Source organism: Molothrus ater, chromosome 21 (genome assembly GCF_012460135.2).
Source record: "Molothrus ater isolate BHLD 08-10-18 breed brown headed cowbird chromosome 21, BPBGC_Mater_1.1, whole genome shotgun sequence".
In the NCBI taxonomy this organism is placed as follows: domain Eukaryota; kingdom Metazoa; phylum Chordata; class Aves; order Passeriformes; family Icteridae; genus Molothrus; species Molothrus ater.
This window is the reverse complement of record NC_050498.2, coordinates 6,116,921-6,130,693: the sequence shown is the minus strand read 5'-3', so window position 1 is coordinate 6,130,693 and position 13,773 is coordinate 6,116,921. Positions and strand designations below refer to the sequence as shown.

The 13,773-nt window shown below is 49.6% G+C and overlaps 1 protein-coding gene across 1 annotated transcript; it reads left to right on the top strand.

Moving 5' to 3' along the window:
* Positions 1–4,320: 4,320 nt before the first annotated feature.
* LOC118694222 (argininosuccinate lyase) lies at positions 4,321–12,194 on the top strand. The gene is made up of 17 exons (XM_036395224.1): positions 4,321–4,402; positions 4,935–4,997; positions 6,208–6,402; positions 6,993–7,076; positions 7,377–7,433; positions 7,663–7,760; positions 8,403–8,480; positions 8,730–8,807; positions 8,951–9,003; positions 9,329–9,391; positions 9,563–9,677; positions 10,291–10,375; positions 10,535–10,594; positions 10,721–10,804; positions 11,002–11,082; positions 11,440–11,546; positions 11,950–12,194. The coding sequence occupies exons 2-17, from the start codon at positions 4,986–4,988 to the stop codon at positions 12,098–12,100; spliced, it is 1,401 nt and encodes a 466-aa protein (XP_036251117.1). The 5' UTR covers positions 4,321–4,402; positions 4,935–4,985; the 3' UTR covers positions 12,101–12,194.
* The last annotated feature ends 1,579 nt before the right edge of the window (positions 12,195–13,773 follow it).

Below are 13,773 nucleotides of genomic sequence, written 5' to 3'. Positions count from 1 at the left end.
GCCAGGGAAATATTAATTCCTTAATTTTGACATTATCTCTCAGGGAAAATTTCATATGCAGACACAGCACCTCTGACTCCCTAAGCAGTGTCATACAGATATATTTGCTTGCTTGCAGCTGGGATTTAAGATCCTTTTAGGGATTTAGGGAACTGAATGGGTCAGCCTTGTGCCCACAACCTCTGCCTTGCAATTCCAGCACAAAGCCCACCAGCCACTGTTTTCTCCATGACCAAACCAGACAAAATTAAACCTTTTCTTCTCCTTGGGGTGCTGCAAATCCTAAACCAATTCAGAGTAACATGAGCAAACTGCTTTAGGAACAGTCTCCAGTGCCAGGACAGTGGGCAAGGAGCAGCTCCCTGTTTTCCAGAAACTTCCATCACCAGATTTGGAAGTGCTGGGCAAAATTTAAAAGCCAACCGCAAAGGCTTTTCAGCCCTTTTAATTTGAAAACCCCCAAAAAAAAGTTTTGGTGGGCATGTGGACCCATCACAGACAGATAGAAATTTATTTATACCTCAGATTAATTTATTGTGGCGTCCTGTGGAATTAAAAAGAGCCAGGAGAGAGGTCTGAGAGCTGCTGGTGTGACTCAGAGCACAGGATGTGATGGATGCTGCCCTTTTTCATGTCAGGATTAACTGGCCTTGTAAATTGGCCAAAAGTGGCACAGCTAAAGCTCTGTGGCTGCTCTGCCACGTCCCAAACCCTCCACGTGCAGCTGCCTGAAAGAAGGGAAAGGATGGCAGGTTTCATGTGAAAATAGTGCATTTCCAGACAATCATATTTCAGGGCTTCATTCCAGAAATCTGCCAATCCTTGTTTGCCTCTCGCCACTCTCTTCAGCCAAGGGTTCAGGACCTTCAGCACAATAATCCTAATCCTTTACATCTCTTTATATCTCTCCCCCAGCAGCAAATTATTATATTTATTTCCACCATTTCACCAAAATTTCACTTTCCTGACATATTTTTTCCACCCCTTCCCCAAAAATTCATTTTCCTGACTCATTTTTTTCTACCCTGTCACCAAAATTTTGCTTTCCTGACACATTCTTTCCACCTTTTCCCAAAAAATTTCAGTTTCCTGACACATTTTTTCCACTTTTTCCTCAAAATTTCTATTTCCCGACACGTTTTTCCACCCTTTCCCCAAAATTTCGCTTTCATGACACGTTTTTTCCACCCTTTCCCAAAAATTTCACTTTCCTGACATGTTTTTTTCCACTTTCCCCAAAATTTCGCCTTCCTGACACATTCTTTCTATCCTTTCCCAAAAATTTCACTTTCCTGACTTTTTCCCACCCTCTCTGCAGAATTTCGCCTTCCTGATATATATTATCTATCCTTTCCCAAAAATTTCACTTTCCTGACACATATTATCTATCCTTTCTGAAAAATTTCACTTTCCTGACACGTTTTTTTCCACTTTTTCCCCAAATTTTCACTTTCCTGACACTTTTTTTTCCACTTTTCCCCCAAATTTTCATTTCCCTGACACGTTTTTCCAACCAGTGCTGCTTTTTGCAACCCACGACGAAGACTCCGCTGGGGATGAAGGAGCACCACACAAACACCTCTTTTTTTCCAACAGCTTTTTTCCCCCAATGGAGATTTCCTAAACGTTTCCCAGTGGAGACAGGAAACCCGGCAGGCTGTAAATACAAGCACGGCTCAGCTCCATCTCCGCTGAAAGAGGAATATCAAGAGAGAACCCACGGGGCAGGGGCTGAGGTGAGAAGGTCACTTTGGCTCTAATTGCTGCTCTTTAGGTGGTAGACAGTGATGCTACACCATCCATAGGGAATGCAGACATGGGTTTTTCCAAATGTGCTTAGCATGTCAACATTTTAACATTGTGATTGTTGCCAGCAAGGCTTGGGGAGAGAGGGGCCTCTATTAACTATTGAAAGCAGGGGGCCCAGGACTTGCTATTGACAGCAGATCTGCAGGGTATTTGTGTTCTTTGTCATGAAAGATGTTTACTGTGTTCAGCATTTCCCTCAGCACCCTATGGTGGTTATTTTTTTTCTTTTTTTTTTCCCCTTTTTTTTGGTCTTTTACATTTAAAAATTAGTTAAAAACAAAGTTGGAAGTTTTTTGAACAAAAATATGTCAGCAGGGCTCCGTGTCAGCCGAGCTGACGGTGCACGTTCAGCCCATGGAGCTGTTTTCTTTCTCCAAAGCAAAAAGACAGCTAAAAAAAGGATGTTTTTAAAAGAAGGTGCACTGTAGCTGTTTCTGCCATCCTTTTCCTTCACAGTCCTGTTGTGAAAATTGGAGTTCCAGAGCCACCAAAGCTCCTCTGGAGCTGCACTCCCTCAGCATTGCACTCTTCCAGCAAAAAAGTGAAATAGTAGAGAGAGACTGATTGATTAAAGAAGTACAAATAAAGTTCAGATCTTTGAGAATATCTGAACTTTTCCTTCACATTTCTGTTGTGAAAATTGGAGTTCCAGAGCAACTAAAGCTCCTTTGGAGCTGCATTACCTCCGCATTGCACTCTTCCAGCAAAAAATACTAGAGAAAGACTGATCGATTGCAGAAGTACAAATAAAGTTCAGATCTTTGAGAACATTCAAATGTATTTAATTAAACTTCTCTGTGCTGCATAATTGGCAATTTACTCTCCAGTACTTATTTTCACCTCAAAAAGGGAAAATATTTGGAATATTGATGTGGGAATCATTTGCCATCCCTGTGCCAGAAAGGAAAAATTGGGAGACTTTTCCTTCAGAACTTCCCCAGTATTAACTGTGGGATGAGGATTTTGAAGTTAATCTTTCTGGTTCAAATAAATCACTGAGAGGCAATGATGGGAAGTGGAGAGACATCCAAACCAGAACAAATGGAGAAGACAGTAATGACAATGCACTTCAGTTCGCATTAGAAAGTATATTTTGCACTTTTCCCCTCAAAAAAGTTCAACTCTCCAGCTCCAAGATCTTTAAATCCTATTTCTTCAATGTTCATTTTTAAGTTGAGGAATTCTGCTTGTATTTTGGTTTACTTCCACTCTCATGATAAAAATATTCATCTACATCCTACATTGATTATTAGAGAGAAAACATAGTTATTGCCTGTTTGAGCTAAAAATGAAGAGAGAATTCATCATTTCCTAGATACACACTGGGGCAGGAGCTGAGCAGAGCACTCCAAGCCAACTAATCCCTGGGAAGTTTGCTAAATCCACAGTGGCATTGCTCACAGATCCCATGTGGATGGAACATCCCCTGTCACATGTAATATCAGACACAGGCTAGCTAAAAATCTTATTTACACCCCCTCGTTCTAGTTACAAACCCAGTTCTTAATGTTTTCACAACACATTGGCAATCTCCTGACAAAGCCCAGAGTGAGGACAAGGACACTTTGAAAAGGTGAAGACAAGAAAGGTGACAAAAATGAGGGATTTCACAAGAGGAAACAGGACTGCAAAAGAATTGGGAACTGTTTCAGTTTCCCAGTGGAAAAAGGAAAAGGGGATGAGCTGTAGAACTGAGAGAACAGTAGAAAAAGAAGAGGGTCAGTTTAAGGGAGGAAAATCCAACAAAAACGTGGATGAGAAAGCTGGAATATGTTTCCTGAGCTCTGTGAGAGGTTTGGACAACGTACATGGAAAAATATTGCACTGCAGGAGCTCACTTGGAGAAAGCAGCAAATATTGAGCTTTCCGTGGAGGGGCTGCAGAAAATGCTCTCTCTGAGGAGTTAATGAGAAATTCGTGCTGAGCCCCAGCTTTGCTGCTCTGAAAGGTCCCTTGTGCTTTCCACCAGTCACCTCTTTCCATGACATTGAGGGTGTGATGAGTTTAAGATAGAGGCTATTGCCACAAGTAGAACTCCAAGCCCCACAGCCACTGCCCGAGGCTCTCAGGTGACCCCACAACCTGGGGACAGCAGGGGAGCCCCAAATCTGGGGCTGCAGCATCTTTCCAGGTGGGGTGAACACTTTCATCCATGCAGAGATGGGAAACAAGAGGCTCCCGTCTGTTTTTCTGTGTTTGCTGGGTGTCCATGGGCACAGAACACCGCATCAGTTCTGTTTATATTGAAGATTGCTCGTTAGAGGGGTGTGACACAGAGAGATGGATGCTGCCAGAAAAGCATTCCAAGGATGTTCCTGGTCTCTCCACAGCTCGGGAGCTACGCCAGGTGAGAAGCACCACTCGAGCATCCCTCCCAAGCTTCCCTGTCCAAAGCACCCCCAGTGCCCGAGCAGCGCAGGGGTGGGAAGGGACACGGGGGACACGGGGGGGACCCGAGCGGGGCCGGCCCCGGGCACACCCCGCCCCGGCGGGGCGGGCCGAGCCGCCAGCCCCGAGCCGAGGGCTGTAAAAGCGGGGCAGCGGGGCCGGGGAGCAGCGAGCCACAGAGCGGCCGGGGCTGCGTGCGGAGCAGGTGAGCGGTGCCCGGGGAACCGGGAGCGCACCGGGAGCTGGGCAGGGAGCCATGCCCGGGGAACCGGGAGCTGGGCAGGGAGTGATGCCCGGAGAACCGGGAGCGGGGCAGGGAGTGATGCCCGGGGAACCGGGAGCGGGGCAGGGAGCCGTGCCGGGAGCCGTGCCCGGGGGAACCGGGAAAGCACCGGGAGCGGGGCAGGGAGTGATGCCCGGGGAGCCGGGAGCGCACCTGGAACGATGCCCGGGGAATTGGGAGCGCACCGGGAGCGGTGCCCGGGAAATTGGGAGCACACCGGGAGCGCACCAGGAGTGATGCTCAGGGAACAGGGAGCGCACCAGGAGTGATGCTCAGGGAACAGGGAGCGCACCGGGAGTGATGCACGGGGAACAGGGAGCGCACTGGGAGTGATGCTCAGGGAACCGGGAGCGCACCGGGAGGGGTGTCTGGGGAACCGAGAGCACACCGGGAGAGATGCCCGGGAACCGGGAGGGGCACGGCGGCAGCTGAGCATCTCCGCGCTGTCCCGCAGGTTGCACCAAGTGCCAGCATCGCTGCACAAACGAGCAAAACGTCGTCCGAAATGGCAGCCGAGGTGAGGGAGAGCTTGGCTTTCTCTGCTCCCTTTGGAACGGGTGGGATCAGCATCCCTGGTGTGGTTCTGAGGGATGTGGGTTCGGGTGGTCCTGGCAGCGTTGGACTCACTGATCTTGGAGGTCTTTTCCAACCTTCACGATTCTGTGAGTGGTTTTCCGTGGAAAAGAGCACAGCGAACGTCTTTGCTGCAATAATCCACAGTCCCAGCTCTGATCCCGGCAGTGAAGATGTACCTGGACACCTCTTCCCACCCCAGCCCTTCCCTCCAGCAGCACCATTCACTCCCTGTCCCCTCTGCCCATCACGGCGGGTCCAGCGAGGAGATGCCAAACTTTGGGTTTTTTCCCCCCATTTCCCCCCCGCGGCAGCTCCTGCGGACAAATTCAGAGCTCCGGCACCCCGAGCCCTCATCCTGCCCCTCAGGCTCCCTCCTGCCCTTCCCTGCGCCAGTCCCTGGGGAAAGGAGCCGCTGCTGCCGGTCCCTGCCCGCTGTCCATGGTAGCTCCGCCGCCCGCCCGCCGAGCCCTTCTGGGGCTGCTCTGGGGTTTTCTCTTCCCTTTGCATCTCATTCGAACATTTGTAACACCGAAAGACACCCAGGCCTCCCTTTCTGCAGCCTGCTCCTTTATCCTGATTTTACGTGAAAACGTCGTGGGCTCTGGAGCTGCTTCAAACGCTGACTTCAGACACTTTGTAGTTACAGGAGTGGCTTAGGTGGCTTGTGCTGGCCCACAGCTCCTTGTCAGCTGAATATTTTCTTCCAGTCTCCCTAAAAGAGTGGGATTGTTTCGATTTTTTTCACTTTATCCCTGACTCCTTTACCTCTTTTTTTTTCTTTTTTTTCCTTTTTTTTTTCTTTTCTTTCTTTCTTTCTTTTTTTTTTTTTTTTTTGGTCAGAGTCCATCAAAGGGTCAGAGATCAGCAGCTGCCTTAAAATAGAGTTCCATGCTGGTCTTGCACCACATGCCCTGATGTTTATTTTCAGAGAGTCCTGCAGAAGTCAAATATCTTGGAGGATCCCCCCCCAAGCCAGGCCTGTAACCTCAAGGGCTAAATTCTAGTGACAGTGACATGCTCTAAGTCCAGGGTATAGACTGAATAAAACCATTCCTGAGATGCTCCTCAGTTTTACTCTGACAAGGATGACATGAATTGATTTTTAGGGGATATATCCATAAATCTGTGTCTCTTCCCTTCATTTCTTGCAGGGGGACAAAATGATGGCAGGAAGGTTTGTGGGGAGCACAGATCCCATCATGGAGATGCTCAGCGCTTCCATTACTGTTGATCAGAGACTGTCTGAGGTGGACATCCAGGGGAGCATGGCTTATGCCAAAGCCTTGGAGAAGGCTGGAATCCTGTCCAAAACTGAGCTGGAGAAGATCCTGAGTGGCCTGGAAAAGGTATTTCTTCCCTTCACAACTTCTTGTATGTGCTGGAATGAATCTTTCCTTACCTGACAGCATCTTGCTGTTTTAAAGAGTGCCTTTAAATGTCCTCGTGTCCTCTTCAGACTGAGCAGTCACTAGGAATCATTTCAGTGGGAACTGAGAACATCCTTTTCCTGCTGGCACGTGGAATTTTGAGTCTGGCTGCCCAGCTTGGCAGGAGGCAATGCATAGCAGGTGTAGGGGGGAAGAGGAGGCAGGAGAGAAGTGCTTTTATAAAATATCCATTGTTGTTGCTCACCCACCTTGGACAATGGTGAGTCTGTACAATGCTTTATAGGAAAGGTTTTGTGGATGATGCTAAAGAAATCACTGATATTTAACTACAATTTTTCCTTGCAATGCTTAAATCCTCCATAACACTGCAGGGTTATCATGGATAGAGAGGTGAATCCCACCAATAGCATGGACTATCAGGATGCAGTGAGCAGCCTGAATGCCAGAGTTTGCATGAGACTTCTGGGAATGCCAGGAGCTGGGATTTGCTGGGGACACTCACAGCCCCAGGCACAGCAGGGTAACTGTGATGTTTGTGCTGCTTGCAGATCTCTGAGGAATGGTCCAAGGGAGTCTTTGGTGTGATCCAGACTGATGAGGACATCCACACTGCCAACGAGCGCAGGCTGAAGGTTTGGCTCCTCCAGCCTCCTCTTCCTGATCCTCCTCTGCCTGACATTCAGGCCTTGTCCCTCTGGGAAATCCCTTTAGAGCTGCTGGCACTGAACACCCTGGGGCACAGCCAAGGGTCTCCAAGCCCCCTTTTGGGGCTGTACAAGCCCAGAACCCAAAGCTGCCCTTCCCCAGAACACATCCCAGGGTTACTCACAGGATCCCGGAGCTGAGTCCCTTCCAGGCAGGGAGATGTGCTCCTGTGGATTGTCCTGTTTAGAACACAGAGATGCTGACAGAAATCCTGCTCTTGTCTTCAGGAGCTGATTGGAGATGTAGCTGGGAAGTTGCACACTGGCAGAAGCAGGAATGATCAGGTATGGACAGAATATTTTTGTTTCTCCTTCTGTATTCCTCCTCTACCTCATTTCAGGAGACCTCAGCCCAGAGTGACCTCTGGAACTGGAGAGCAAGAAATGCTGACACGACCACAGAAATACAACCAAATGATGAGGAGAAGATACACATCCCCACCACAAAGGACAAGGAGGGGTTTGCCTTGCTGTCACTGCATATGTGACATTCTTTGTGGCCAATCCCCCACAGGTTGTGACTGACCTGAAGCTGTTCATGAAGAATTCCCTCTCCATCATCTCCACGCACCTCCTGCAGCTCATTAAGACCCTGGTGGAACGTGCTGCCATGTGAGTCCTTTCCTCAGTCCCTGTTTTCCATTACTTTGGCCTTTTTGGGGCAGCAGATTCTTTGGTTTCTCCTTTGTCTGACCCCACTGGGCAGCAGCAGGGTCTCCTGTGCAGGGAGTTACAGCCAGGCAGGTTGGGGTAGCCCAGGGGACACAGCAGCCCCTTTTTCTCTAGAGTTCACCTCACAGAAACTTTCCTCATCCCTCAGAGAAACTTTCCTTCATGTCTGGCAAAGGAGTTGAGGCGGGAGGTCCACACAAGATTCTGGAAGGCACCAAACCCATCTGAAGGAGTGGAAAAAATGTTTCAGGTTTTTCTGTAGGAGAAAAAGCTCAGCTGTGTTACCTCCCTGTCTGGCTCTGCTCCTCACACTCCAGAGCTGGGGTGGGCTGGAGAATCCTTGCCTGCCCTGAGGGGTTGCTGCTCCAGGCAACTTTCCAGGAGAGTTTCACCGCTCTGGAATAGCTAAACCCAGTGTGCTTGGTTTGAAGGCTGACAGGAGATGGACCAGCACAGGCTAAAGATGCTCAGTTTGTGCAGCACAGGCTAAAGATGCTCAGTTTGTGACCTTGCCAGGAGCCCTGGTGTGGCCCTGTCCTCCTGCTGTCCCTGCTGCTCACCTCTCTGTCCCTTCCCTCCCAGAGAAATCGATGTGATCCTGCCTGGCTACACCCACCTGCAGAAAGCTCAGCCCATCCGATGGAGCCAGTTCTTGCTCAGGTGAGCACCTCCCACCCTCCCCACCCTCGGGGCCCTGCTCTGCTGAGGGGACAGCCAGGGCTGGGGACAACCCCGAGGGAGCCCTGCAAACTGGAACAGGAACTCCCTGTGTCCCCTGGCTCTGTCCAGGCTCCACTCCAACCTCATGTTTGAAGGGGGATCCCAGGCTCCAGGCATGGCAGGATAATGACTGGAAAGGGAAGAGCCATTCCCTGTTTCATGTGCTCTCTCCCCCTTGTCCTTCCCCAGCCATGCTGTTGCTCTGACCCGCGATTCTGAGCGCCTGGGAGAGATAAAAAAGAGGATCAATGTCTTGCCTTTGGGAAGGTAAGATCTACTGTTTGTGTGATCATTTGGCCTTGCTTTGCTCTGCAAAGACTTCAGGGGTGCCTTCCCTGCTTCCCAGAGCTCAGCTTTGCATGGATATGAAAGGAGGATTGCTTGATTTCTGTTTCTCTCTCCCCTGGCAGTGGAGCTCTGGCTGGAAACCCCCTGGAAATCGACAGGGAGCTGCTGCGCAGTGGTAAATGTCATCCTGGGCCTGAGGGGCATGGGAGTGCCTGTCCCAGCTGGGAGGGAGGGATTGGCACCACAGTGCCCCATCCTGGAGCCAGAGCCTTTCGTTTTCAGGATTTTTGATGCAGAGACAGGCAGTGCCAGTGAGGTGGGAGGAAGAGCAGCCCCTGCTGCACTCTGCCTGTCTGGGATCATAACAAAACCCCCACTAAACATGTTTGTGTTGCTGGGACTGCTCCAGGGCTCACAGTCACCTCCTCTGGGGCAGCCTGGTGCATTCAGGCTCCTGCCAGGGCCAGTGTGAGCTCCTGTGTCCATCCCCTTCCTTGCAGAGCTGGACTTTGCCTCCATCAGCCTGAACAGCATGGATGCCGTCAGCGAGAGGGACTTTGTGGGTAAGCACAGCCAAAGCTTCCCAGCATGGGGGGAAGCAGCTCCTGACACCTTTGCAGTTCCCTTCCTTAATAAGGGACCTGAAATCCGTCACTAGGATGTAAAGCCCCAGTCAGGGCTCCCTGGCTTGTCCAAGCACCTTTTCCCCTCCTGATTTCCTGCCTTCCCTGCAGTGGAATTCCTCTCTGCTGCCACCCTGCTGATGATCCACCTCAGCAAGATGGCTGAGGATCTCATCATCTACAGCACCAGCGAGTTTGGCTTCCTGACCCTCTCTGATACCTACTGGTAGGTTTTTGGTCTCTGGTGAGGGATTCTCCTCAGCTCCCTGTGCTGGGTGAGGCAGTGCTTGGGGTCTGTCTGTGCATGAGGCTGACCCAGCACCAAGAGCCTGGCACAAAGGCAGCCTCAGGGTGAATATTCCTCAGCAATGGACACTAATTTGTCATTCTGGTAACTTAACCAAGCTTACATTCACCAGCAACTCCTGTCCAGGACCTGCTGGCAGAGAGAACTTCCTCCTGTGCTGGGAATGCTGCCAAGGCCCTTCCTTGCAATCCCAACAGACTCCTTGTCTGCAGGGTGGCACAGCCACAGCCCTCCCTCCCTGGGATCACTTAGTCTGGCCTGCAGACACCACCCTTGCAGTGGCTTGGAGGGGGAGCCTCCTTTTCCTTTCTCTGTGAGAGGTGGGACAGTGTGGGAGCTCCAGACAAGGTGCAAAACCAAAGGCTTTGCTGTGGGAAACATGAGAAACTCGGCACCCTCTGTTCACTGATTTCCTACACCCTAAAGAGGAGTACAAGGAAAGGGGATTTAGAGGTTCCTTTCAGAGGGCAGGAACAGGGATTTCAGCCAGAGGGTTTTGCTCACCAGTGCACTCCACACACCTTCCCTGCAGCTCTGGCAGCAGCCTGATGCCTCAGAAGAAGAACCCCGACAGTCTGGAGCTGATCCGCAGCAAAGCCGGGCGAGTGTTCGGACGGGTGAGCCCCAAAAAGGAGGAGGAGGAGGGAGAGGAAACTGCTCCTGCTGGGGCTGGACAATCTCCTTTCTCTTTGCCTTTTTCTTTGAAAAGAGCTGTGGGTTCTGGGGCTGTGCTTTGCTCTGTGGCTCACTCCCTGCCTCTGCTGTTCCCTCTGCAGTTGGCTGCAATTCTGATGGTCCTCAAAGGACTCCCGAGCACCTACAACAAGGACCTGCAGGTAGAGCCCTTGTTCCTCTCCACAGCATCTCTCCTGCTGGCTGGAGGAGTCAGCAGAGCTGGCTGGGGGGTTTTTGGGCTGCACTCAGGCTGGCTCAGAGCCATTTCCATCACTGTTCCACCACAGGAGGACAAGGAGGCTGTCTTTGATGTTGTGGACACCCTGAATGCTGTGCTCCAGGTTGCCACTGGAGTGATTTCTACCCTCCAGGTAAAGCTTCATCGTTTAAGTATTAAACATGGAGCACATTCTGTGAGTAACACAGGGGATGGGGCTCCAGACTGATCCTAAAATGAAAATTCTTCAGTGCCTCACCCACACTGCTCATTTTGGTCCCTCTTAGAGCTCATGTGCCCCAGGAGGAGCTGATGGTAGATAACATCTCCCTCTGCCCCTCCTTTCTGCAGATCAACAAGGAGAACATGGAGAAGGCACTGAGCCCTGAGATCCTGTCATCTGACCTGGCTCTCTACTTGGTTCACAAAGGAGTAAGTGCCAGAGGGAGAGCTGGAGCTGGGATTTCTGTGGATGCAGAACTGCTCAGTGAGGAGCTGGGATGAGACCCCAGGGTGATGAGCAGTCAACAGCCATGAGAGCTGAAAACACATCCTTTACATGCATCTCAAGCAGTGCTACCTGGGGGACTTCATAGGAATTTACACCCAAATTACTTGATCATAATTTATTCCTAAATCCTCCCCTCTTCCACGCCAGCACTGCCAGATTCAGCTTGCATTGCCCTAAGGGAAAACAGGCCCAGCTGAGAAAGCAGCACATGCATTTTCCTCATGGAAAAGCAGCCCAGCTGCCTGGTCACTGAGTGCCACCTCTGCTTCCCCCTGCAGATGCCCTTCAGACAAGCCCATATTGCTGCTGGCAAGGCCGTCCACCTCGCCGAGACCAAAGGCCTCACCATCAACAATCTCAGCCTGGAGGACCTGAAGAGCATCAGGTTTGTACCTCTGTTATTTCATTTCCCGGCACAGGCAGGGCTCAGCCTCCCTGATCTGCCTTCCCCAAAGTGCCTGGGCTGGGCAGCACCTCAACATCCTCCTGTCCTCAATATATCCCAGCTGCTCCTGCTGGGGCTGAAACACTGGAGGGGAACAATTCCAGCAGGGCTGGAATGGCCATGGCCATGGGCAGGAGCTCTTGGGAAGGGCTGGGAGACACCTCTGCCCTGAGCAGGAAGCCCCCAGAGGGCTTTGGCTCTGAAGTTCCTCGGTATCCCCATGGCGCCAGCAGAAGCTCAGGAGCGTTTCCCCTGGGGCAGAGGCTCCATCCTCACTCCCTCAGCCTCTCCCCGGGCTCTGGGCACGGGGAGCAGCCCCTGAGAGCCCCCGCTGTGCCCCCAGCCCCCTGTTTGGCAGCGACGTGGCGCAGGTGTTCAGCGTGCTGAGCAGCGTGGAGCAGTACACGGCCGCGGGCGGCACCGCCAAGAGCAGCGTCTCTGCCCAGATCGAGCAGCTGCGGGAGCTGCTCAAGAGGCTCAAGGAGCAGGCTTAGAGTGTGGGGAGAGATCCCGTGCCTGCAGCAAGCAGAGTGCCTGTGCCACTGGTCTGGAGTTAATAAACACTGCGGTGTCTGTAGTTCACTGAAATCCTGCTCTTGCGTCTTGGTTCTTCAAGAGTTCACCCTCCCTTTTCTCCCCAAGAAGCCACCAGCGCTGCTTTTGCCATTCCTATAACTTTTAACCTTCACACTTCAACAAGTGACTCTGAATATAAATAGAAGTCAGCAAGCAGGCAATAAAGAAACAACCAAAAGGTTAATAAAAGAACTCAGACTCACTACCCAGTGGTAAAATAGCTTAGACACTTAATAAATAAAAGTAGCTAGAAAACCAACCATGAGAAAATTGCAAGAATTTTATTCATTCTCCCTCCCTCTTCAAAGAGAGAGATCAGAAAATTACCTAGATTATTGAAATATTATAGATTTAGGGATACGCACAAGTAGCAAAATTTGTGTATGAAAAAAATTGACAGAAGGAGATGATATAAAGCAGACCAAAGAAGATATTGTTAAACTAAAAGAGTTAAGTTAAAACTAGCCTAAGTACCAGCTTTAAGCTTACCTTTGTTAGAAAAATCCTTTATCATTTATACATAAATACAGAAAATGGAGTAGCTCATAAAATTTTAATTCAAGAGTAAGGAAGAGTAAAAAAATATCTGGTAGCCTATATATCAAAGATGTTAGACTCAGTAAGCCACAGCAGAATCAAAGGACTTGTGAAGAAACCTGAGGAATGGACTATCACATTTAAACTGGGTGATACTGAACTGACTTTCCAATGGGGACTGAGTGGTAATAGTTTGGAAAAAGGCAAATGATCCAAGAAATGTACAAAGAATAACACTGAATTAAGAATTAAGACAACGCTTATACCACTGGTTTCAAGCACTGCCTGAATAAAACACTTCATTTGGGGAGGAATACTCCAGACAGAAGGATCAAAACTGTTTTTGTGTTCCGACCTTAGCCTGAGAATTGTACAGGGGAGAAGGGGAATTACCATTTCCATCAGTAAACTTTATTTGATTCATTCCAATACTGGACATGCTAGCTGGGTTATAAGTAAATGCTTGAATTGTGAGAATAATTAATATTGTAGTTCACAAAATTTATGCTCTTATTGCAAAAAGTGTTAAAGTAATAACTTAGCTTTGTGGATGGGAATTATTAGTGCCTGGTGAATGAGAGATACCTGAAGAACAGTAAGAGACCACAGTTAAAGGGTGTCAAAACCAATTTGCCTGGAAATTAGTTAAGAGAAAGTGACAAGGAAATAGAGGGCAAGACCAGATTGGCCTCTGTATTTTGCCACCAAGATCAAATACACCTGCTGTGGGCTGCAACCTCACAGGCCTGGGAGGTGGGAGTATGAGCCATACTGGGCCTCTGTTATTCCTGTTTCTGGCACTCATTTGTGGTCTTTTCCCTTTTGGGATACCAGCAAGATTGTGTCACAAATGCTGCAGAAAGCATCACGTGGAAAGAAACCAAAGTTCCTCTTTTATTACACACAGCTATGTCAACTGCCACTGTTATAACCCATCCAAATTAAGAACCTGTAGGCAAAACGGAGTAAATTATTGGATTACAAGAAGCTTAGGAAAAAGTGGTAATAGATTTGGAATTGAATGTCCAAAAGGAGAGAGATGGATTTGTTTTAA

Bases quoted from the DNA above. Each gene is read 5' to 3' on its own strand.
- LOC118694222 (XM_036395224.1), top strand. The intron at 6,403-6,992 runs GTATTTCTTCCC...TGCTGCTTGCAG, and splicing joins TCCTGAGTGGCCTGGAAAAG to ATCTCTGAGGAATGGTCCAA. The intron at 10,805-11,001 runs GTAAAGCTTCAT...TCCTTTCTGCAG, and splicing joins GAGTGATTTCTACCCTCCAG to ATCAACAAGGAGAACATGGA.